The sequence below is a fragment of the Balaenoptera ricei genome, chromosome 2, assembly GCF_028023285.1.
Source record: "Balaenoptera ricei isolate mBalRic1 chromosome 2, mBalRic1.hap2, whole genome shotgun sequence".
Lineage (NCBI taxonomy): Eukaryota > Metazoa > Chordata > Mammalia > Artiodactyla > Balaenopteridae > Balaenoptera > Balaenoptera ricei.
The window spans coordinates 11,291,330-11,314,750 of NC_082640.1; the positions used below are offsets into that span (position 1 = coordinate 11,291,330).

A 23,421-nucleotide genomic window follows, 5' to 3' on the forward strand; every position below is an offset into this window, starting at 1 on the left:
TCTATTTTTTTAAGCTGTTATATTCTCCTGAGTTAAAATTTAACTTGTAAAATAGATCCTCAGCCAAAGGAAAGTTTGAAAAGCGCTGGATGGTCACTATTCCCAGGATATTATCTTTCCATCAGTGCCTGTCTGTAAGCAAAAGGAAATGTCATTCTCTCACTCACATTCTAAGATTTTCCATTGGATAAGATCTGCACATTGTGTATTCTCTCAAACTATTATATATTATTAAAATAAGTTCTAGTTTGTGGTTTCTCACAGCCTCAGGTGGCCTTCCATGGTATACAAGTTTTGATCCTTGAAAGGAAAAAAGGTTCTGTGATGAAATAAATGTAAGAAATTTGGCATCTCCCAACTTGCTAAACCTCCGTGTTGGCAATTCGTATTAAAGATACAGATTCCTGCAAAGAAAAAGGGAGGGGTAGGGAAGAAATCTGCTTGACTTTAGCAGTTAAAGCACCTTTTTTGTGTAGTGGGTGTCTTTGTACTCAATTCACTTCTTAATAACTCTCAGAAGCATTTTCTCTTCACACGAGTTTGGGAACCCCTGGTTTAAACAAATTCCTGCTTTTCTCATCTGAAAATTAATTTATGACTTAAGTTAATTGCATCCTGATTTAGTACACGATTGAATCCTGGTAAGGTTACCAGTTCCCTCTACAGGAGACTTACCCAGTGAACTTGTAAAAATGCATAATCTTAAGCTTTATGTCTAGAAATTCTGATTCAGTGGTCTGGAGTGGCTTCCCAAGAATGCCCTTTCCCACCTTTAAAATGAATTTATTAAGATATAATTTACATACTACAAAAGTCACCCATTGTAGGTAAATGACTCAATGATTTTTGGTACATTTTTATGGTTAGGCAACCATCACCACCATCGTTTTACAATATTTCTATCATCACCAGAAGTTTGTTGTCAGTCTCTGCTCCTACCCCCACCATCAGGCAATCACTAATCTGATTTCTTTCTCTATAAATTTGTCTTTTCTGAGCACTTCATATAAATTAAATCATACAATATCTGATTATTGACTCATCAGGTGATGGACGTTTAGATTTCTAGTTTTTGGCTATTGTGAATAATGCTTCCATGAACATTCACGTATAAGTCTTTGTGTGGACATATCTTTTCATTTCTCTTGGAGAGGAATTCTGAGTTTCATGGTAAGTTTAAGAAACTGCCAATTATTTTCCAAAGTGGCTACACCATTTTACATTCCCACCAGCAGTGTTTGAGGGTTCCAGTTTCTCCACATACTTGCCAACATTTAGTATTGTTTGTCCTTTTAATTATAGCCATTCTAGTGGATATATAAAGGTATTTCATTGTGGTTTAAATTTGCATTTTCCTAATGATTAGTGTGCTCGTTAGCTATTCATACATCTTCTTTGGACAGATGCCTATTTAAGTCTTTAGCTAATTTTGCAGTTGGGTTGTTTCTCTTCTTATTGAGTTGTAAGAGTTCTTTATATATTCTGGACACAAGTCCTTTATCAGACATATGATTTGCAAATATTTCCCACTAGTATGTGGCTTGTCTTTTCATTTTATTATTGATATCTTTTAAGGAGAATGTTGGGTGAAGTATTCTACAAATGTCAGCCAGGTCCAGTTGGTATATGGTACTGTTCCTTTCAACTATATCCTTACTGGTTTTCTGCCTTGTTGGATCTGTTAAGTACTGAGAGAGGGGTGTTGAAGTCTCTAACTGCAATAGTGGATTCATCTACTTCTTACAGTTCTATCAATTTTTTGATACTCTGTTGTTGGGTGCAGATGCATGAAGGACTGTGATGTCTTCCTGGAGAATTGACCTCTTTTTAATACACTAAGGTCAGCCTTTATTCCTGACAATTTCTTTGCTCTGAGGTCTGCTTTGTCTGAAATTGATACAGCTACTCCAGCTTTCTTTGGATTATGTTAGCATGGTACATCTTTCTCAACCCCTTTAATCTATCTGTGTCTTCATATTTAAAATGGATTTCTGGTGGACAACATATATTAGGGTGTTTTTTTGATCCACTCTGACAGTCTCTGCCTTTAATTGGTGTGTTTTGACAATTCACGTTTAAAGTGATGATTGATATACTTGGTTTAATCTCTACCATATTAGTAACTATTTCCTATTCATTGCCCTTCTTATTTTTTTAAAATAAATTTATTTATATATTTATTTATTTTTGGCTGCATTGGGTCTTCGCTGTTGCATGTGGGCTTTCTCTAGTTGTGGCAAGCTGGGGCTACTCTTAGTTGCGGTGCACGGGCTTCTCATTGCGGTGGCTTCTCTTGTTGCGGAGCACGGGCCCTAGGCACGCGGGCTTCAGTAGTTGTGGCACGTGGGCTCTAGAGCGCAGGCTCAGTAGTTGTGGCGCACGGGCTTAGTTGCCCCACCGGCATGTGGGATCTTCCTGGACCAGGGCTCGAACCCGTGTCCCCTGCATTGACAGGCGGATTCTTAAGGACTGCGCCACCAGGGAAGCCCCTGCCCTTGTTCTTTGTTTCTTTTTTTGTCTGCCAGTCTGTGAAAACTGTCTCCCCCACAATGTGTAGCCTCTGATGATGTGCAGTTTATTTTTCTTGTTTTTCCTTTTAAGTTTTGCTCACCAGAGTTCATGCTTGTGTCTGAATAGCTTAATCTTCAGCCTAAGATTGGGTAGAGATTGTACTCAAACACCTTGAGCCAGGGAGGCTTCCACTCTTTGCTGATGAATGTGTGTGGGAGCCTGGCAAGCACATTCAAATTTCCAGCCTTTTTCAAGCCTTCCTTGGCTTTTACTTTCCACTGAGCTTTCCTGTGTCTCTGCCACACAGGCTTACGGGCTCCACCATCCAGGGATGTGTGGTGGCCTAGGCCCACACTAGTCTCTGCAGTGCATATGCACGGCTTCCGGTCAACTTGGGATATGTGGAGAGTTTATTATCTGCCCCACTCCCATGACTGTAACCTCCCGGAACTCTCTACTAAATCTGTGACTAGTCTGCCAGGTAGTTGCTCAAACAGGACTGCAACTTCAGGATAACAGGGCCCCTGGCCCTCCCTGTTGGCATGCTACCAAGATGGCCTTGTTAACTGACGGTGCTCCCCATCGGGTGAGCAGTGCCCCACCCTGTTTGACTACCTGGTTGAACGGTAGAGCAGATTGGGGGCCAGGGAGAGGGGACCATTCTCAGACAAGAATACCACAGATCTGTGCTGTTTCTACCCAGTGTTCAGTGTTTTCATGAATAAATGATTCTCAGTTTGGTGCATGCCTTTGGTTGATTTCCAGAGTGCTGAAATGGTTGCTTTTGACAGTTTTGTCGACTTTCTACTTTCTTTTTGTGAAGAGGATGTGTTGACCTCCTCACTGCATCATGCTGGAAACAAGTGTCCCTTTTTATAGAATATCTGGCATGCTGGGGACTTTCCTGGTAGTCCAGTGGTTAAGACTTCGCCTTCCAATGCAGGGGGTTCAGCTTCGATCCCTGGTTGGGGAGCTAAGGTTCCACATGCCTCATGGCCAAAAAAACCAAAACATAAAACAGAAGCAGTATTGTAACAAATTCAATAAAGACTTTAAAAATGGTCCATATCAAAAAAAATCTTTAAAAAAAAAAAAGAATATTTGGCATGCTGATGTACATGTTTCGTTGATCATATTTTGAGAAACATGACCTGAAACCATGGTTGTCATTTTATATGTATATGTAGGCACATATACACACACAAATAAAAAACCTATAAAAATATATAAAGTGAAGTATATACTTAGAAGTATATATACTTAGAAGTATATATATTATATATATATACTTAGAAGTATATATATTATATATATATATATACTTAGAAGTATATACTTAGAAGTATAGAAGTATATAGAAGTATATACTTAGAAGTATATATACTTAGAAGTATATATATTACATATTTAGAACATATGTGATATAATATTTTATTTTTTCACATCATTCACTTCATCTGTTTTAAATCTAATTCAGTTTGAGGTGCCAGTGGGAATATTTTAAAAAGTGTGCACCTTAGATCCTACCTCCATTCAAGGTTTTAGTGTTGTATGGGTGTATGGGCAATGGACTTACACATATGAAACAATGAGAAAAAATACAATGACAGTTCCACATTAGGTGTTGGGTGCCAGCCCAAGGCTGCATCAGTGTAGAACTTCAGGAGACACTATTCAAACTATGATCTGTGGAGACGGTGTCCACTGAGATTGTCTGGAGCACCTTTCATATAGGTAACGTGTTATCTTCATCAAATATAAGTCAAATATTATCCTTTCGATAGTTATTATGGTCTTGACTTTTCCTCCAGTCTCGTCTAACATGGTCAGGTGGGTGAGTCATTCTCCATTTCCTTTTTCTCTGCTTTAAAGGGAACGTAATATCACCACATACCATCATAGCCTTGTTAAAGCTAACAACCAGGCTCTGTAGTGATCAAATAATAGCCTTTGTGATCTTTGACATCATATTTTACACCTTAATCATTTTTTGTGATGCAGAGGAGCAAAAATGTATGGTTGATGATGTGGTTATCAGAAATATGTTTTGAACACTTTCTCTTTGTCCAACTTTAACAAAGCTTCTTTATCTGTAAGCTTCTGTCTCCCAAGCCCTTCTCCACATTCTCCTGCATAATCTAATATGTAGAGTACATCATGCATTTTTTGGGGAAAGGAACAAAAATGCTCAGAAGTAATCATGCTTTAATATATCTTTTAATCCCTTCTTTCAGAATTGAACGGCTGGCTAAGGATATTATGAAAGACATAGGATACTGTGACATTATGGTCCTATGTGTACTTAAAGGAGGCTACAAGTTCTGTGCAGATCTGGTAGAACACCTTAAGAACATCAGTCGAAATTCCGATAGATTTGTCTCTATGAAGGTTGATTTCATCAGACTAAAAAGTTACAGGGTAAGTTATGATTTACTCCATTTTCATTATATGATGTTCAGAATGAACAGTGCTGTAAATCAAAGAAATAATAATATTATGAAGATGAAGGATGTATTTTATTTTAATTTGCAAGATACTACAACCTGTAATTCAGATAATATTCTTTGGGCAGGGGGAACCCTCCTATTATATTTCCCATATAGGGAAAGATGATTCAGGAATGATTCATGCTTTTTTTATGGTTATAAAGTTCAGTGGTTATTTCCTGGTGCCTAGTCTCACCAATGGCCGTGTTGAGAATGAGTGTTAAGGAAGTCCAGTGAATACAGACGTGTTTCTGCTCTGGATGTCACTGTTGGCCCTGGAGACCTGTGGGAGGGTGTCCCCCCCAGAGAGGAGTGTTAGTACTTGGGTGACTGCAGTCAGGGCCCGGAGGTAGAGAAGTAAAACCTGTAGAGACAATGAGTTATCAAGAGCAATGAGACAAGAACAGGGAACCTCCACCAGTCTGTGCTGGGTTTTCTTGGCCACCACTGGATGGAATTGATAGAGATTATTCTCCAAAGACGTCTGCCCTTAGCCTTCGCCTCTTTTCTCTATGCTGTTACCTTTTGTGATGCTTTTTTTAAATAAATAAATAAATAAATAAATTGCAGAGCACAGGCTCTAAGGCACGCCGTCTCAGTAGTTGTGGCTCATGGGCTCTAGAGTGCAGGCTCAGTAGTTGTGGCGCACAGGTTAAGTTGCTCCGTGGCATGTGGAATCTTCCCAGACCAGGGCTCGAACCTGTGTCCCCTGCATTGGCAGGCGGATTCTTAACCACTGCGCCACCAGGGGACCCAGATAAGCTCTTTTTGATGAACTCAGAGTCGATTGACTAATCACCTAATCATGGGAGTGAATTCCTGTTATATTTACAAGTCACACCCACACGTAAGTGGAGGAGATTATACACAAAGGGTGTGTACACAATTATACACAAAGGGTGTGTACACGGGGGATAGGGATGGGAGGGCATCTTAGATTTCTGCCTACTGTTCTCTTTCTTTTACTCAGTTGCCTCAGCTTTTGAGTATCTGGCAAATTAGTTCTTATTTCTTAAGATACTCTGTATTTTCCTGATGACCTCTCAGGGCAGGATGAAGCTGGGGTTTTTTTGTTTTTGTTTTTTGTTTGTTTGTTTGTTTGCTTTTGCAGACATCTTAAACCTGATTTATTGGTTTCATCTTCTCTTAAAAATCTTTTCTCTCTTGAGGTGTCTTTCATCCTGATTTAAGTAGCTGTGCTTCCTTCTTAGAAGACATTTTTTTCTTTTTTACTTGACTCTGATTCTTACTGTATTTTTCCCCAGCAAACAGCTTTTTAAAAAAATCTTTTAAAATCTTAAAAAAATTAAAGTGAGGTTTATTGAAGCATAATTTACGTGCAATAGAATTTACCTCTTTTAGTTTGCAGTTCTATGAGTTTTGACAAATGCATACAGTCATGGAAGTCACCACAATCAAGACAGAGAACAGCCCTTACCACAAAAAATGCCCTTGTGTCCCTTGGTAGTTAATCCTTCCCCCAGGCCCCAGGCTCTGGCAACCACTGATATATTTTCTGTCCCTAGAGTTTTGCTCTTTGCAGAATGTCGTATAATGTAATCAAATATCATGTGGCCTTAGTAAATCTGTAAAGCTTAGCATCATTCATTTGAAATTCATTCATATTGTTTTGTGTCCCAGTAGTTCATTTCTTATTGTCAAGTAAGATTTCATTATATGGATATGCCAGTTTTAAAATCATTCATCAGCTGAAGGATATTTGGTTTGTTCCCTTTTTGGGGTGATTATGAATAAGGCTGCTATAGATATTCACCTGCATGTTTTTGTCTGTACTTATGTCTTTGTTTCTCTTGAGTAAATTTGTCTTGAGATTCCTAGGTCATATGGGGAGTATACATAAGAAATTGCCAAACTGTTTTCCAAAGTGATTGAATAATTTTGCATCCCCACCAGTGTGTATGAGAGTTCCAGTTGCTTCACATTTTTGGCAACACTAGGTATTGTCAGGATTTCTTTATTTTCTTTGTTTTTTACCCATTCAGCTAGCTGATAGCATCTCACTGTGGTTTTAATTTGCATTTCCCCGGTGAATAATGATGTTGAGCATCCTTTCATTAAGTAATCTTTGCTTAATTCAAGGTCATGAAGATTTTATCCTCTATTTTCTTCACAAAGTTTCCTAGTTTTAAATTTAGATCTAGGTGTATGATCCGTGTTGTGTTAACTTATTAATATGGTACAGATAACGGTTTCTTTTTTTTTTTTTTTGGCAAGTGAATGTCCACTTGTTCCAAGGTCATTTGATGAAAAGACTGTTCTTTTCCATTGAATTGCCTTTGATCTTTGGCTGAAAATCAATTGACTGTATATGCATGGGTCTGTTTCTGGGCACTCTGTTCAGTTCTGTTCACCTACGTGCTTATTTTGATTTGGTCAATACCACACTGTTTTGATTACTGTATCTGTACAGAAGTCTGGAAATCAGGTAGTATGTGTCCTCCAAGTTTGTTCTTCTTCATAACTGTTTTAGCTATTCTAGTTGTTTGTCTTTCCATATAAGTTTAAAAATCATGTTGTTGATTTCTGCAGCATAACCTGTGTTCTGCACAGGTGTATCTGAGTTACATGCTTCTTCCTGGGACGCATGTTCAGAAAATGACGGCGTTAGGATGATCTGAGGGTGGAATTTTCGGTCCTATGACGTCAAATGGTCATCCATCAGATATTTGCACAGGACCAGTTTAATGGTTGGGGGGTCTTGACTGATTTGACCTGGGCAAGACTAACTCCATGTTCCTGAAAAAACAACTGTACTATAGCAATCCATATGTCAGAGGTGTTATCTGTAGGGGGTGATGAAAGGCGTCTTGTGATATATTGTCTAAGCTACGTGAAGCTTGGAGGGTATGCAGTTTTCGAAAACAAAGCAAGCTTCGTCAGTGAAGGCAAGTTACAGGATGTTATTTATTAAGCAAGTTATAGTTTAAGGGATCTAACTGATGACTGCCCTTGGTTTCACTATTATATATGGTAAGTTTTTCTTTGAATTTCAATTTCCAGTTGCCTATTGCCAGTATATAGAAATACTAATGATTTTGTGTATCAAATACTATGACTTTTCAAAACTCTCTTATTAGTTTGAATAGCTTTTTTGTAGATGCTTTTGGATTTTTCTATGAACACAATCATTTCTTCTGTGAATAGAGATGGTTTTCCTTCTTTCTTTCTAATTTGTGTATTTATTTCTTTTTATTGCTTTATTGCACTGGCTTGGACTTCCTGTACAATTCTGAATAGAAATAGTGAAGGAAAACATTCTTGCCTTGCTCTCAGTCAGTGTGATATTAACTGTTGCATCCTCAAATTTTTGATGTATTGTTTTCATTTTCATTCAACTCAAACTATTTTCACATTTCCTCTGTGACTTCCTCTTTCACTCATGGATTATTTCTTGTTGTTTAATTTCCAAATATTTGGGAATTTTCCAGAGATAGTTCTATACGATTTCTAGTTTAATTCTGTTGCAGAAAGGATACTTTGTATGATTTCAATTCTTTTAAAGTTTTTGAGTCTTGTTTTATGGTCCAGAATACATCAATCTTGCTGAAACTAAAAGCATTAGGATCCATGTGAGATTAAACCATGTTGCTAACTCTCACTGTCCATTTCTCTAAACATCCTCTATTTCATCAATGTTTCAACCTAGAGGCACACATTCTAACACTTATTATCTCATGTTTATGTGATACTAGTTCTGAACAAGCATTTGCATTTGTATAGCTCCAAGACTATTGTGATCATTTTTGCTGCATCTCGACAGATATTTTCAAGTCACCGTATTTTTTCCCTGGGGATAGGGCTGTCGGGACGCCTTCCCAGGGTTCTGATGAAGGAGGAAGGCAATAGTAGACTTTATTTACTATTTATTTTTGGCCGTGTTGGGTCTTTGTTGCTGTGTGCTGTCTTTCTCTAGTTGCGGCGAGCAGGAGCTACTCTTCGTTGCGGTGCGCAGGCTTCTCATCACGGTGGCTTCTCTCGTTGTGGAGCACAGGCTCTAGAGCGCAGGCTCAGTAGTTGTGGCTCGCAGGCTCAGTAGTTGTGGCACGCGAGCTCGGTAGTTGTGGTTCGTGGGCTCTAGAGCGCAGGCTCAGTAGTTGTAGCACACGGGCTTAGTTGCTCCGTGGCATGTGGGACCTTCCCGGACCAGGGCTCGAACCCGTGTCCCCCTGCATTGGCAGGCAGATTCTTAACCACTGCGCCACCAGGGAAGCCCTAGACTTTCAATCTTTACCACCAGCGTCCATTCTCACACACAGCACATTTTAGTGTTTGTCCCACCCTTAAATCCTGTAGGAGCCAAGGATAATTGTGGTGTCTCTTCTCTTCCCTTCTTACAAAATGTCCTTCCTCTTGTCCATCACTGAAGGTGACACAGATCATCTCCTGAGAGACGACCTCACGTAAAAGCCTATCTGCTCACTCAGAGCCAGGTTTTCCCCTGATTAAATTCCTCAGAAATGGATGGAAAGCCATATTCATAGACCAGGCTACGAGGTGAACAGCCCAGCTCTCTGCTCATAGAGCGTAAGCTGTCCTCATCCAGAGGTGAATTCATTGCCCTCAGGTTAGTCTTGAGCTGACCATCCCTTTACACACTTGAGCTCTTTCAACATTCCCGAGGACAGAGACCTATTAAGACACCACCAAATAAGGGGAGCAGGGCTAGCTCATTTTCCTCTGGGGCTGTCTGGTGCTCCCCGTACCTCCAAACCGACTCATCCGGAGCAGACATCTTGAAGACCTCTTAGCAGAAACAGTGGCCACTAAGGTGTTCTCTTCATTCCTTTAGAGATTTCTAGAGGGCAGTCAGGACTCTGGGGGCTGTTGTGACTGCTGGCCAGAAGCATCATGTAGTTTTACTCCCTCCTATCCTTCTGCTCTGTGATTCTTTTTATTTTTTATTTTTTTTATTTTTTGAGGAAAAAAGTTGGAAGTTCAGTTTACTGAGAGGCAGTGTGTCTCCTGGTCACAGCCATCAGCATTCATAGTTCACTTTAGGGGCTCTTTTCCCAGGAGGGGTCCCAGTTGTTTGACGCCCTCCACTGTTTACTAAGGGACCTTCCTGAGGGATGGATGGTCCAGATATCTCAAGGCTCTAGGCAATTTGACTTGTCTTTGTTTTGTATTAAACTTCCCGTAGGACATGAAGTGAATTTGCATGAATGATAACCATCTACACGAAGATTACTTAGAAATTAGCATTAGGCTGATTCATTGGAGAGCATGGCCTCACATACTCCTGTTCTTTAAGTGAAATGAGAGGTACTGGCAGCCTGGATTCCTGAACATTTCAAGCTTTCCTTCCTCCTTCCCTCCGTTCTTCTTTCCTTCCGTCCTTCTTTCTGTCTTTTCACTAGCGTTCATTTAGCATTTGCTAGATGAATTCATTATCTCAGTTAATCCTGAGTGTAACTCTGCCAGGTATCTCTCATCTCTTCTTTTATTGATGAAGAAAAAGAGGCTTAGAGAGGTTAATTAACTCACCTAAGGTCACACAGCCAATAAATAGTAGAGATGGCACCAGAGCCCAGACCCATCTGTCTCTCAAGCCTGTGCCCTTTGCAACATACCACATTTCCCACAGTTTTTTCTAAGGTTTTCCACAAAATTTTACTGTTTCACAAGATATTAATATGTTTGCTAACATTTATAAAGGAGTTTTTTTTTCCTAAAATATATGTAAGACAAATATTAAGTTCATATATACAATTATTATCATTATGCAATAATTTGCCTTTAAGAAATGGTGACCTTACTTGAGAAAATCTGGAAGTTGCATGAAGAAAGAAATTATTACATGTATTACACCCCATATGCCCACAAATGGCTATACTTTGTAGCTTGTCTTACAAGATCAACAAAACAAGTGAAAGTATTCAGTGTTTATTTTATTTAACAAAGAATCAAATATCAATTATTTCTCATAAAAATTTTTTTGTCTACGGAGCCTAATTTTTCAGCTGATCTAATAATCCAAAGATAACATGTAATGTTATGAGCATTACATGAGCACCTATTTGTGTTACACCATTATGTTACACATTTTAAAAATATTTTCTTTTTCTCAAAGTAATACATTCAAGTAGGTTAACAACCCAAACAAAGAATTTGATTGTGGTAGTTTTATGGAATAAACAACTTGAAAATCCTCTTGCTACAGACATCTAAAAATGCTAGGTGAATATAATAACTTAAAAAGCCTTTTAAATGCTTACTGGAGCTCACAAGAAGGTAGGGAATATCCAAGGGGCAGAAATGAAGATCTGAGAATCAGCTCGTAAGTGTGAACTGGGGGCTCCCAGGAGGCAGGGTTGAGAGTTGTCTCAATAATCTGACTTTAACCCCCATGGAGAGGCAGATGGTAAAGCCTTGGACCCATATAAAATGGGAAGTTAGATAAGACCCTCATGCAAAGCCAGTGCCTTCAAATGTATATGCCCTTGCTGAAAAGAAATCCATCCTTTAGTAATGGAAGACCCTAACAAACTAGCTTGTCCTTCTTGGCCTGGGCTGGAGTGGGAAAGTGAAATATCCTGTGGGAACTTTTAAACAGGGGTCTTTACCACATGTGAGTTTGAAGTTTTCGTTTACTTTACCTGCATCATCTGGGAAATTCCAACCAGAGAATTTAATATTAAAATTGGTCTCAGACCACAATAGTCCCAAATTCCCTGGCAGAAGCAAGTGGAAAACCTCTCTGGAGGGAATATCTCAACCTAGGCAGGATTCCACAGATAAGCCTCACTTAACCTGAGCTTACACACCCAAAGCACAACAGATGCATAGAAACAATCTACCATAGGCCAGATCGGCTGGCAAAGTAAATAACAAAAATAAGTAAACAAGCTATGTGAAAGAGAATATAACATAATTGTACTTAACATGACTAAAGACATAAGTTAAAGGATTTAAAGGAAAGATAAGACAACACGAGAAGAAAAAATAACAGAACTTTTGGCAGGGAAATTATAGAATGTCTAGCAAGGAAAAAGATACTAATTGAATGGATAAGAAAGTAACTTGAATGATAAACAGCAGATTGAATGTTGTTATGGGTATGAATTTTGAACTGGAAGATAGATCTGAAAAAACTATCTAGAAGGTAGCATGGATAGAGATGGAATATAAGAAAGAGAGGATGGGAGACATGAAAAACTGAGTGAGAAGATCAAAAATGTGTCACCTAGGAATTCCATATGGGAAGACTAGAGAGAATTGAGGAGAGGCAATTTTTGATAAGATAATGCCTAATCATATTCTAGAGCTGACAGGAGACGCGAATATTCAGATTCAGGAAGCACGGTGACACCACATGTAGACACATCCTGGTGAGACTGAAAGGCAAAACCCCAGAGTCAAAGAATAGATTGTAAAAGTAACTGGGGAGAAAAGGAAAATTGCCTTTAAAGGAATTACCACTATCCTGTCAACAGACTTCTCAAAGGCAACAGCAGAAATCAGAAGTTGTGGAGTAGTGTCATCATTTTGAGAGAAAATAACTGTTAACTTAGATTTTCATTCCCAGCTGATCTTGAACTCAAGTGTGAGTGCCAGATAAAGACTTCAGTAGTAATATTCTAGAAGAGTTTCCCGATAACAGATGCTGACTGAAAACATCTCCTAATTTATTTTAGTATATTTAGGGTATATTTTAGTAAAAAGGAAATTGAACCCAAATGAATAAATGTGATGCAAAGAGATTGACAAGCATGTAGGTAAATCAACAAAGTTTTGATTGGTTCAAATAATTGATGAAACAATAACACTATAACCCATTTTGGTGGTAAAACAAAGTGGAATTTAAAAAGACCAGAATAATAGCATTCTAAGGTTGTATATGGTTTAGGAGAAGCATCGAGAGGTTGATGATTTACAAAATTTCAGTTAGGTATGCCTGTTAAAAATTTAAGTGTAACACTGAAAGAATAAGAATACTATGTATATTATGTATAACTTTCCAGCAAATAGAAAGGACGAGAAAGAATAAAGAAAACTCCAAACTTGACTGATTCAATAGTAGACAGAAAATGAGAAACAATTAGGTAATATTGTTATACCCATTTTACAGATGAGGAACCTGAGACCTGAGCTGTTAAGTAATATGTCCAAGGTCAAACAGCTTTTAAGTGGAGGACTAATATTCAAACCCAAGTTCAACTTCAGAGCCCGAGATTGTGACCACTACTAAAACATACTGTGAATCTAGAGATATGTTGATGTGTTGAGATGTATTAGGCTAAAAGGAGGGAAATTTCACCAAACATATCAGCATAATTTTTTCCCGAGGTTTATTTTAATATTTACCTTACTAGGTTAAGCCAGCTCCTGTAATTGCTAGAAGAATGACAGTGTCCATAAATAGACACTTAACTGCTTATTTTTCTGAAATGTCTTATATTCGATATTAATAAACTATGAAGACGTACCCTCCAAAAAATGAATAATAAATATTCACAGCTGGTTTTCTTGTAAATGATGGGAAGCTATGATTTTCTTTTCATCTTTGCCCCCTACACTGTGGAGATTTTCCAAAAGATAAGAACATTCCCTACACCTGCTTTCTGTCTGGATTCACTTAGAGCTGTTGCACTTGGGAAGCCAGATCTAGCAGAGTTTCAAAGGAACCTTGAGCACCAAGCTACCTACCAACTCTGGAGGGTATAGAGACTTGAAGCAAAAAGAAACAGGCATCATTCAGCTACCAGTTGAGCTCCCCAGTTTAGTGTGTTCTGAGGAAGCTCTGTAAGGGTAGGGGTGGGAAGACTTTTGGAATATCTGTCCTAAGGGGCTTGGGAGTAGAGGAACGAGAGGATTTGAGAGAAGTGGGATGGAGTATTAGTAGGTGCCAGCAAGTTACTTCTCAGCCAGCTTTTTTGTCCGTGGATGTATTGTTTGCCAAGTGTTTTTCCTTTATTCCCTCTGAAATGTTGCCTTGATTTAAAGCTTCGTTAATTTGTGTACAAGCCCATGTGAGGATAAAGTGTATTTCAGGGAGCTATACTCTGATTTCTTTGTTTTCCACCAATTTGGTTAACTAACCTGTGAGCAAAGTAAAATCTTCATCAAACTTCAAGTCGTTACAAACTGAGACTTTAATTTTAGGCAAGTTGTTGTTGTCCTGGATCCCTCCCCCATGCTGCTTGCACATGCCCTGCTTGTATTCATTAATAATTCCTGTGTGTTGGCAGCGCCAAGGGAAAGCTTTCTGGAGATAAAATGGAATCCAGAGTGTGGCTGGAGTGGGACTGAAACATTTGCCATGCAGGGCACGTGGGCCCCTGGGGAAGCTGGCACCTTTAGTAAAGAGGCTCATTAGAGCAAAGAGTTGGCCACAGACCTATTCCCATGAAGGAAGGGGAAAGCCAAAATACATTTCTTCTCTCTCATTCCCAGAGTTCAGAACAAAGGCTTTAAGTCAGTCCTTTATCATCCATGCTAGTGAGGAATGGGGACCCGTTAGATAAACCAGATCCAGCATCCTGAGTGTTAGCGAGTAAGTGAGTACTTTTCACTTCACCCTGCAACAGCCTTTCACTGAAAGTTTTCCACATAGTAAGGGGGCCTCGTGTTGAATGCCCCTTTCTTTTGTATTTTTTTTCAGTTTATTTAAACAAAAACAAAAACAAGAACTGTTCACCCATCTCTTCTACCTCTCACCACCCTACCCTTGCTGCCTCTAATAACCACCAGTCTGTTCTTTGTATCAGTGAGTTTTCCTTTTTTTTAGATTCCACACATAAGTGGTCATATAATACTTGTCTTTCTCTGTCTGACTTATTTCACTTAGCATAATGCCCTCAAGGTCCATCCACGTTGTCGCAAATGGCAAGATTTCATTTTTTTTTATGGCTGAATAATATTCCACTGTGTGTGTGTGTATACTATATCTTCTTTATCCATTTATTTATAAATGCACACTTAGGTTGTTTCCATATTGACTATTGTGAATAATGCTGCAGTAAACATGGGGGTGCAGAAATCTTTTCAAATTGGTGTTTTCATTTTCTTCAGATAAATGCCCAGAAGTAGAATTACTGAATCATAGGGTGGTTCTATTTTTAATTTGTTGGGGAACCTCCATACTGTTTTCCGTAGTGGCTTCATCAATTTACATTCCCACCAACAGTGCACAAGGGTTACCTCTTCTCCACACCCTCACCAACACTTGTTATTTGAAATAGAAAATATAAACAGACCAGTTACTATTAAGAAGATTGAATCAGTAATCAAAATCCTCCCAAAAAACAAAAGTCCAAGATTAGACAGCTTCACTGGTGAATTCCCCTTTTCTTTTGGAGACAGGCAGTCCACCTTTAGCAGAGTCCCATATCGGGCTTGGGGTGAAGAAAAGGACCCCAGTTCGATTCTGTAGAGAGGGACAGGTGTAGAAAAGAGGTCCTCAGTTCTTGGGGGTGCTGGATGGGTCCAAGACAGGAATATATGTGTGTGTACGTGTGTGTGTATCTATAGTATGTATGTATGTGTAATTTGTATATATGTATATACATTTTACATATATATGTGTATATATTATGTACATATATGTACACATGCCTTTTTAAGCGAGAAAGGGAGGAAAACTAAAGGAATAGAAAAGTAGAAGAAAATAAAGGAATGAAAGAGGGAAGGTAAGAGAAAAGAAACTCCAAAAGTTACATTTTGTTAAATCTCAGACATCACTGATGGTAAAGAACACCATTACTTTAGGTACTACTAAGAAAGAAAAAAAGTGCTATAAATTAAGCCATGACATGACATGATTGTAAGATGCATCCTGATTTTGGGTATATTAAAATTTAAGGAAAATGTACAACTTGGAATCGATGAATTGGTAGTTCCCCTCTTTTGGGCAGTACCAAGTGTTTCAATAGCTGACATGTGGCAGAAAACATTGTCTTTACCCTTTGGTTATTCTTAAATCTCAGGTCCTGTAATATTATTCCAATATTCTTTTGCAAATGGTAGGATATTTCTTTGAGACTACAGATTTTTTCCACCTTAGTATCTAAAATATTTTTAATATCCTCAAAACATTTATGCAGACTTCAAAGGGAGAGTTACTTAGTAAAGAATAAATCGGGGAGAGGCCTGGGTGGTTTGATTCAATCCACATAAATCCTTAAGCGTCATCAAAAGCACATATGAAAACCAGAACATAATTTCTCTGTGACCTCTGGCTAGAGATGCTGCAACATCTGTCATGTTTATATGTTTACTGAAACAAAGAGCGTTGACATTACTTGTTTTGTCTTTGACCTTTGGTTCTTAAGATATATTTACTGCTGGCTTCCAGGATGCATGGATGAAGAAACTTGGCATGAAGCAAATATCTAGTTTGATCTTAAAAGAGATCATCTACTGTTGCTCTAGGGAAGTTTACTTTGAGATTTCTAATTCTGTCAAGTAAAATATATTTTAAAAAAAAGCGAAACCAAACTGTGTAATAAGATGGTAGGGATTATAGCAACATTTTTAGTTATCATTCCTGGTCTTTATTTTGTAAATATCTATGCATTTTCTTAGTGTACATTCTTTGTATTCAAATTTAATTTCCTATAGAGATGCTTATTAGGATTTGTCTTTCCTTAGGAAGAGCGAAAACTGAGAGGGCAAATAAGAGAGTAATGCAGAAGCAATGATTAAATTGTAGAGGCAACCAAGTTTTCAGAGAACACTGGGGACAGAGCTGGGCTTAACTCTGTATCTGCCTCAGGCCGGGGTTGGGTCCGGGACAAGAAACCAGACCCAGCCTGGAGGGGGGCGTGCTGGGGGGCGGACTTTGCTGCCAGTGCAAGGTGAAGTCCAGTGCCGCAGGTGTAACAGGTAGTAGAAGGATGGGCGGAAGGACCACAGCCTTTAGAGCTCCAAGCACGAGGCCGGTAGTATCCGCCAGCTCATGTCCTACTGTGGGTTCTACTATTAATAAAGCTGGATATCCGCTGAGTACTTACATATTACGGCAAACTATTGTTCTAAGTGCTTTATATGTATGAACTCTTTAAACCCTCACAAGACCCCTATGAAGTGGGTGCTCCTAATACCCCTTTTTCACAAGTAAGGACACTGAGGCCAGAGAGGTTAGTTGGAACCCCAAGGACACATGGCCAGGAAGTGGAGGTCTGTCAGACTCCTGAACTAGGGCACCACGGCTGCCTTTGGAGCTGTGGAGGAGGCAAAGGACCCCAGGGCCTAGGAGGTAGACAGGCAGGAGAAGGGAGCACCCCCAGTTCCTTAAGAGTGCTGGGCAAGTTTCAAACAGGACAAGCCACAGATCCAGAGTACAGTGGGGTGTTGAACCTTGAGAACAAGGCAGAATGCCAAAGCCAGCAGGAGAAACGTACTACTGAGTCATGGGGCATTAGGTTCCAGATGCCTGCTCAACAGTTCCGAGGAGTTCCAGTCCCCATCTGCGGCTGGCTTTGTTCCTAGAGGTTTGATGAGGTTGAGCCAGTAGGTGAGGTGTGGGCGGGAGTCAAGTGACTTAGCTATTAGAAGAGAAGGCTGCAGCACCTGCCAACGGGGCAGGGCCTGGCGCACCAGAAGGCGTATGTACTAGGAGTATTGATGGCATCACATGCCCCAGGGTTCCAGTTATATTTCATGTCCCTGCCTTGCCCCATATAGCATTCACAGGCACGCTGGACCCATGAAACTCGGGCGTCCTGCCTGTATACAGTAAGAATGCTAAAAATCATTTAAATCCATTTGTACCTGACCTTTTCCCAAAAAGATACAACATGGTGTTTTATTAATTATGTCCAGACAGTTTCTAATTTTTGGCACAAAAATAATTGCTGGCAGCAAAAATCCTTGCCCTTATTTTTAAGTTACGTTATCTTAATCAACATTTTGTTACTGATATAGAATATGAAACCTAGCATCAAGACCATAAAGCCTCAGGGCTTCCCTGGTGGCACAGTGGTTAGGAATCCACCTGCCAATGCAGGGGACACGGGTTCGAGCCCTGGTCTGGGAAGATCCCACATGCCGCAGAGCAACTAAGCCCGTGCGCCACAACTACTGAGCCCACGTGCCACAACTGCTGAAGCCCACACTCCTAGAGCCCGTGCTCCGCAACAAGAGAAGCCACTGCAATGAGAAGCCCGCGCACCACAACAAAGAGTAACCCCCACTCGCGGCAACTAGAGAAAGCCCGCGCGCAGCAACGAAGACCCAACGCAACCAAAAATAAAATAAGTAAAATAAATAAATTTATTTTTTAAAAAATCCTTTATGATGGTCATTGTGCTATAACACAGTTTGAATTTAATGTTTTGATTCCATTTTAGATTATAATATGGGTTACTTTATGGCATGAGTTTGCCATTATTAAACACAAGATGATTAACAACTTAGGTAATTTCAACACATATTAAAATGCTTGAGATTCATAGCTTTCAAAGACAAGAATGATTTCACTTTCTTTTTGTTAATTTGGCATTCATTTAGAGGATAGTTTTGAAAATACTTCTTTTTTTGTTTGCCTAGCATTATTTTCTCCTGGAGAACAGAAATGGAATTCAAACAGACATTGACAAATGAGAGTCTTCCATGAAAACAGGATGACTCTCAGGGAGGGAAAGGGCACAGCAGTACGTCAAGGGCCCTGAAACTCACGCCAGAGACAGAAATGACTGGTCAGAAACACCTCCGGAAGAGACTCAGCAGTCACTCTAGAGCAGTAGTCGTGATGAATCAGCAATGCTTTTGCTACAAATGCTAATCTAATACAGTAGTGGGAAGTATGGGTAGGCATGTGACACTTGGAAACCAGGAATTACTCCTTCCTTTCTCATGAGCCCCTGCAGAAGTGCCGGCGTGGGCTTAGTGCCCTACTAACCTCTGTGGGTTGTTTTGGTTGTAGAGCCTCTTCTAATTAGGAAAGGCAGCTGGAAGAGATGGCTTCCAGAAGCTGCCCCAATTAGAATTCTGGTAAGGGTGCAATGCACGTCTGAAGTTCATCTTGGCCTGTGTTTAAGAAATCTGAGAAGTGAAAATGTACAGTGTTAGCCCTCTTCCTATGAAGATAATTTATTTTAAAAAATTATCTTAATTGAAGTATAGTTGCTGTGCAATATTATACGTTACAGGTGTACAATATAGTGATTCACAATTTTTAAAGGTTATACTCCATTTATAGTTATTGTAAAATATTAGCTGTATTTCCTGTATCGTACAAAATATCCTTGTAGCTTTTTAAAAAAAATTTATTTAATTTTGGCTGCATTGGGTCTTCGTTGCTGCGCACGGGCTTTTCTCTAGTTGCAGCGATCGGGGGCTACTCTTTGTTGTGGTGCGCAGGCTTCTCATCGCGGTGGCTTCTCTTGTTGCAGAGAATGGGCTCTAGGCGCATGGGCTTCAGTAGTTGTGTTACACGGGCTCAGTAGTTGTGGCTCGCCGGCTTTAGAGCACAGGCTCAGTAGTTGTGGCGCACGGGCTTAGTTGCTCCGCGGCACGTGGGACCTTCCCGGACCAGGGCTCAAACCCGTGTCCCCTGCATTGGCAGGCAGATTCTTACCCACTGCGCCACCAGGGAAGTCCTATCCTTGTAGCTTATTTTATACCTAATAATTTGTACTTCTACATCTCCTACCCCTATATTGCCCCTCCCCCTGAAGATAACTTCTTAAAGATGAAAATAGGATTTTCCCCTTATTCCACTGCTTTCTGAGCCCAAGTCACTCAGGAAGATATTAATTATGCCTCTATTGTTCAATTCTTTAAATCACTTCTAACTGTTGTTGAATTGTAGGCAGGGAAATAATTAACTATGAAAGAAACATAGCCTGGCTTTATTTCTTTATTTGAAGCAAAATCCACTCACTTTTAATGCAGATCAGTTTGGACCAGCAAAAAAGGGTAATTATTTCTGATGTTTTAAAGGTAGTGTTCTTGTAAGAATTAGAATTGTTAGTCATTTTAGATGATTAATGAGTATGTTTTAATTTGAAAACCATTATGTAATTCAGTTTGTTTCTTTCATTGGATAAATTTAAACATATTTCAAAAGGATGGGTTAATGCAGACTTTTTCAGGGATAATGGTTTTTCTGTCAGCAGTATTGTTAAGCTAATCTCTCCATACAGAACACATATACTAGAATAAATTATCCCTAATATTAGTTGTACAAATTCTTAAATTAAGATCTCTTTCTACTATAATAGTACTGTAATAGCACTATGCCTGGGTTTTTTTGAAAGTTGAGTTAGATTTATCAAAACTAATAATAGTAATATTGAATAATTGACTACAGTGTAAAAGTACTATTTTAAGTGCTTTACAAATATTAATGCATTAATGCCAACCACAGCCTGCTGAGTTAGGTATAATTATCCCCATTTTACATTTGAAGAACACGTGCCACAGCGAGTTTAAGAAACTGTCCCAAGATCACGGAGCTGATAGAGAATGGGGCTGAGATGCAAAACTAGGCAGCCTGACTCAACAGCATGGAGGCCGGACCATGTCTCGTGCTGCTCCCAGAAGGACCCCGTCACTACAGATCACTGTGGCAAGGACCTCATTTCTCTGAGCTTTCCTGTCTTCTTTTGTAAAATGACAAGGTCAGCTTTCAAGATGGGTAGGGTTCCTGACAGATTTGAATTTATAAAATCTTTAAAATCCTGGGATGTCTGCATTAAAATGACAGGTTGACCACACGTATTCGATTTACATTCTCCCCTGAAGTGACAGTAATATATTTTATATACACTATATATAATACCTCACATGGCACACTGAACAGGAGGCAAGATAATAGTGCCAGGGATAATGGACATAATGGCATGGGGTGAACAGGCCCCAAATGCCCGCAGGAATGACACAGAGAGCCTTGAGAGACTTAGGGCTCCAAAGGTGTCAGTGCAGCAGACAGTGGGCTCATATCTGAACAGACCATTTGGACTTCCTGGTTGCACTACCCCACCTCCATAGTTTGAAGTCACATGACTGCTGTCTTCCCCTTCCAACCCACCCTCATCTGCCTCTTCCACTGTTGCAGAAAATTGAGGATTAAATTTTCAGGAAAAATGAACCAAAAGGTGTCAAAAGTGTGGACATCAAGTAAAGCAGAGGCCTGGGGGAATTCAGCTAAAATCTCTATATAAGATTTTGGGACCATCACTCCCTTCCTTGGCAGTCAGGCGTATTACTACTCCCACCCCCATCTAGTAAATCCATCTGTCGTCCCTCTCCGCCCCCAATGGACACATAACTCCTTACAATGGACTTTTCGTGTGTCTCACTTTTAAATACACTTTTAAAAACAAACAAGCAAAACAGTCTCTAACATGAAAGAGAAAGACTACACAACACGAAACAAAATAAAAGCAAAAAAACATATAAAGGGAACTCCAAGAAAATAGAAGTAAAGCAGGGAACAGAAGAAAATTTCAAAATATTATGTTTAATAATATTGAACGTAGGTCAAAAATGAGATATTGTATCTCCAAAGCAAGAACAAGACTCTGTAACAGAAAAAGAGAAGACAAATAAAAGGGGAAGAAAAATTCTTGGAAGTCAAAACTCTTTGCACGGTAGCAGATACTCTTGCCTGCCTGTCCAGAAACCATTGCTACCCCGACCATAACTTCTCCACCTCCCACTGCAGAGGGTGCTGGTGCCGCATCTCTCTTTCCTACCCTCCCTTGCACTTAAGAAGTGGGCATTTGACACAGTAAAGGGAAGCCCACTGTGAGTCTTCTCAGAGGGAATAGTTTGTTTCCCTAATGATAGACAAACCGTGGGAGGAAGCTCTCTCTCTTTAGCAAGGTGGGGTTTTGTCACAGAGTGAGTGACTCGTGGAACTGTGGCAGTCTTCTCGGGACCACAAGAGGAAGTGTAAGGGCTCATCTAATTACTGAGGATGGCGGGAAGGAAAGAGGGACAGGGCCTGCATCCTCGATGGCGCCACTGAGCCAAGGCGCTAACTCTGATCTCTAGGGCAACGGCAAGACAGGACAATATGGCAATTGGGCCGTAAGAGGGAAGGTCTGAAGTTTAGGTGGAAGAGACAGCCTTGTCAGGAAGTGGGAGATGATGCATTTGGGGGTTCTTTGAGCACAAGATTGCCGTAGGCTAGTCATTCAACAAATAATTATACTATGGGTCAAGCCCTATTCTAGGCACTAGGGAGACAGGTGTGAACAAGACAAATTTCTTGCCATTCTGCAGCTAACATTCTAGGTAAAACAGACGGGAAATTTAAAATAAGACAAAAACAAGAAAATATGAAATGTGTCAAGTAGTGAAAAATACTTTAGGGAAAAATAAAGCTGAATCAGAGAGATAGGGTGGGCTAAAGAGGGTCATGGGAGGAGTAGTCAGGGAAGGTGGACTTTAATTGAGGGTCATTTGAAGCAGAGACTGGAAAAAAACAGAGAGCAAACCATATGGATAAGGGAGGTAAGACCCCAGCAAAGGAACAGCAAGTGTAATAACTCTTAGGTGAGAATGTGCTTGGCACCTTTGAAGAAAAGCAAAGGGGGCCAGAGAAGTGTAAGTGAGGGGAGATTGACAGGAGATGAAGTCAAAGAAGTAACAGAACTAGAATCTGGCAGGCCATTGTATGGACTTTGCCTTTTGCTTTGAGCAAGTGAGAAGACTTTGTTGGGTTTTGAGCAGACACGATCTTACTTATATTTTAAAGGGTAAGTCTGTCTGTTGTGTTGAGAACAGAAAGAATGGGGTAAAGGTTGAAGCAGGGAGACATTTGGAAGGCCATTACAGTAATTTGAAAGATAATAATAGTTTGAATCAGGCTGGTTTCAGAAAACGTGGGGAGAAGTGTTTGGATTCTGTATACGTCTTAGAGTAAAGCCAAAACCATCGGCCAAATTTGCTGCTGTGATGGATTTGATGTTGCGTTTCAAGAGCGACTCCCAGGTTTTGGGCCTGAGCAACAGTAAGAACTGAGCTGCCATTCGCCTAAAATGAGGAAGAGTATGAAAAGAGGAGGGTTGCAAAGGAAACCAGGAGTTTGGTTTCAAGCTATTTTTCCTCTTGCACATTTGAGATGAGCAGCAGCTGGATATGCCAGTCTGGAGTTCAGAGAAAAGATTGAGGATGAATAGGTCAATGTATAGAAGGAATTTAAAGCCACGGTAAAGGATGAGGTCACCCAGGGAGTAGGTGGAGAAGAGATCCAAGGACTGAGCCCCGGGGCATCCTAACATTTAGAAACTAGGAGGGCAAGAGGAAACTAGCACAGGAGTCGGAGGAGAAGCAGCGACGGAGTCATGTCCTGGGAGCCGAGTGAAGGTGGGGCTGATCAAAAATGCAGCTGATCGATCGAGTAAAAAGACTGAAAATTCACCTCCACATTTAGCAAGATGGAACTTGTTATTGGCCTTGACAAGAGCCCAAGTGTCTTAAGGAACAAAGAGAGAAGGACAGGTTCAGCAAA

At 39.9% G+C, this 23,421-nt stretch overlaps 1 protein-coding gene across 3 annotated transcripts in view; it reads left to right on the forward strand.

Moving 5' to 3' along the window:
• The window catches only part of PRTFDC1 (phosphoribosyl transferase domain containing 1), a 96,259-nt gene that overhangs the window by 11,879 nt on the left and 60,959 nt on the right, over window positions 1-23,421 (forward strand). For all 3 annotated transcript variants that reach the window (XM_059910787.1, XM_059910795.1, XM_059910779.1), the window contains one exon: window positions 4,746-4,929. In XM_059910787.1, coding sequence (XP_059766770.1) covers window positions 4,746-4,929 — 184 coding nt within the window. The remainder of the gene's footprint in view (window positions 1-4,745; window positions 4,930-23,421) is intronic.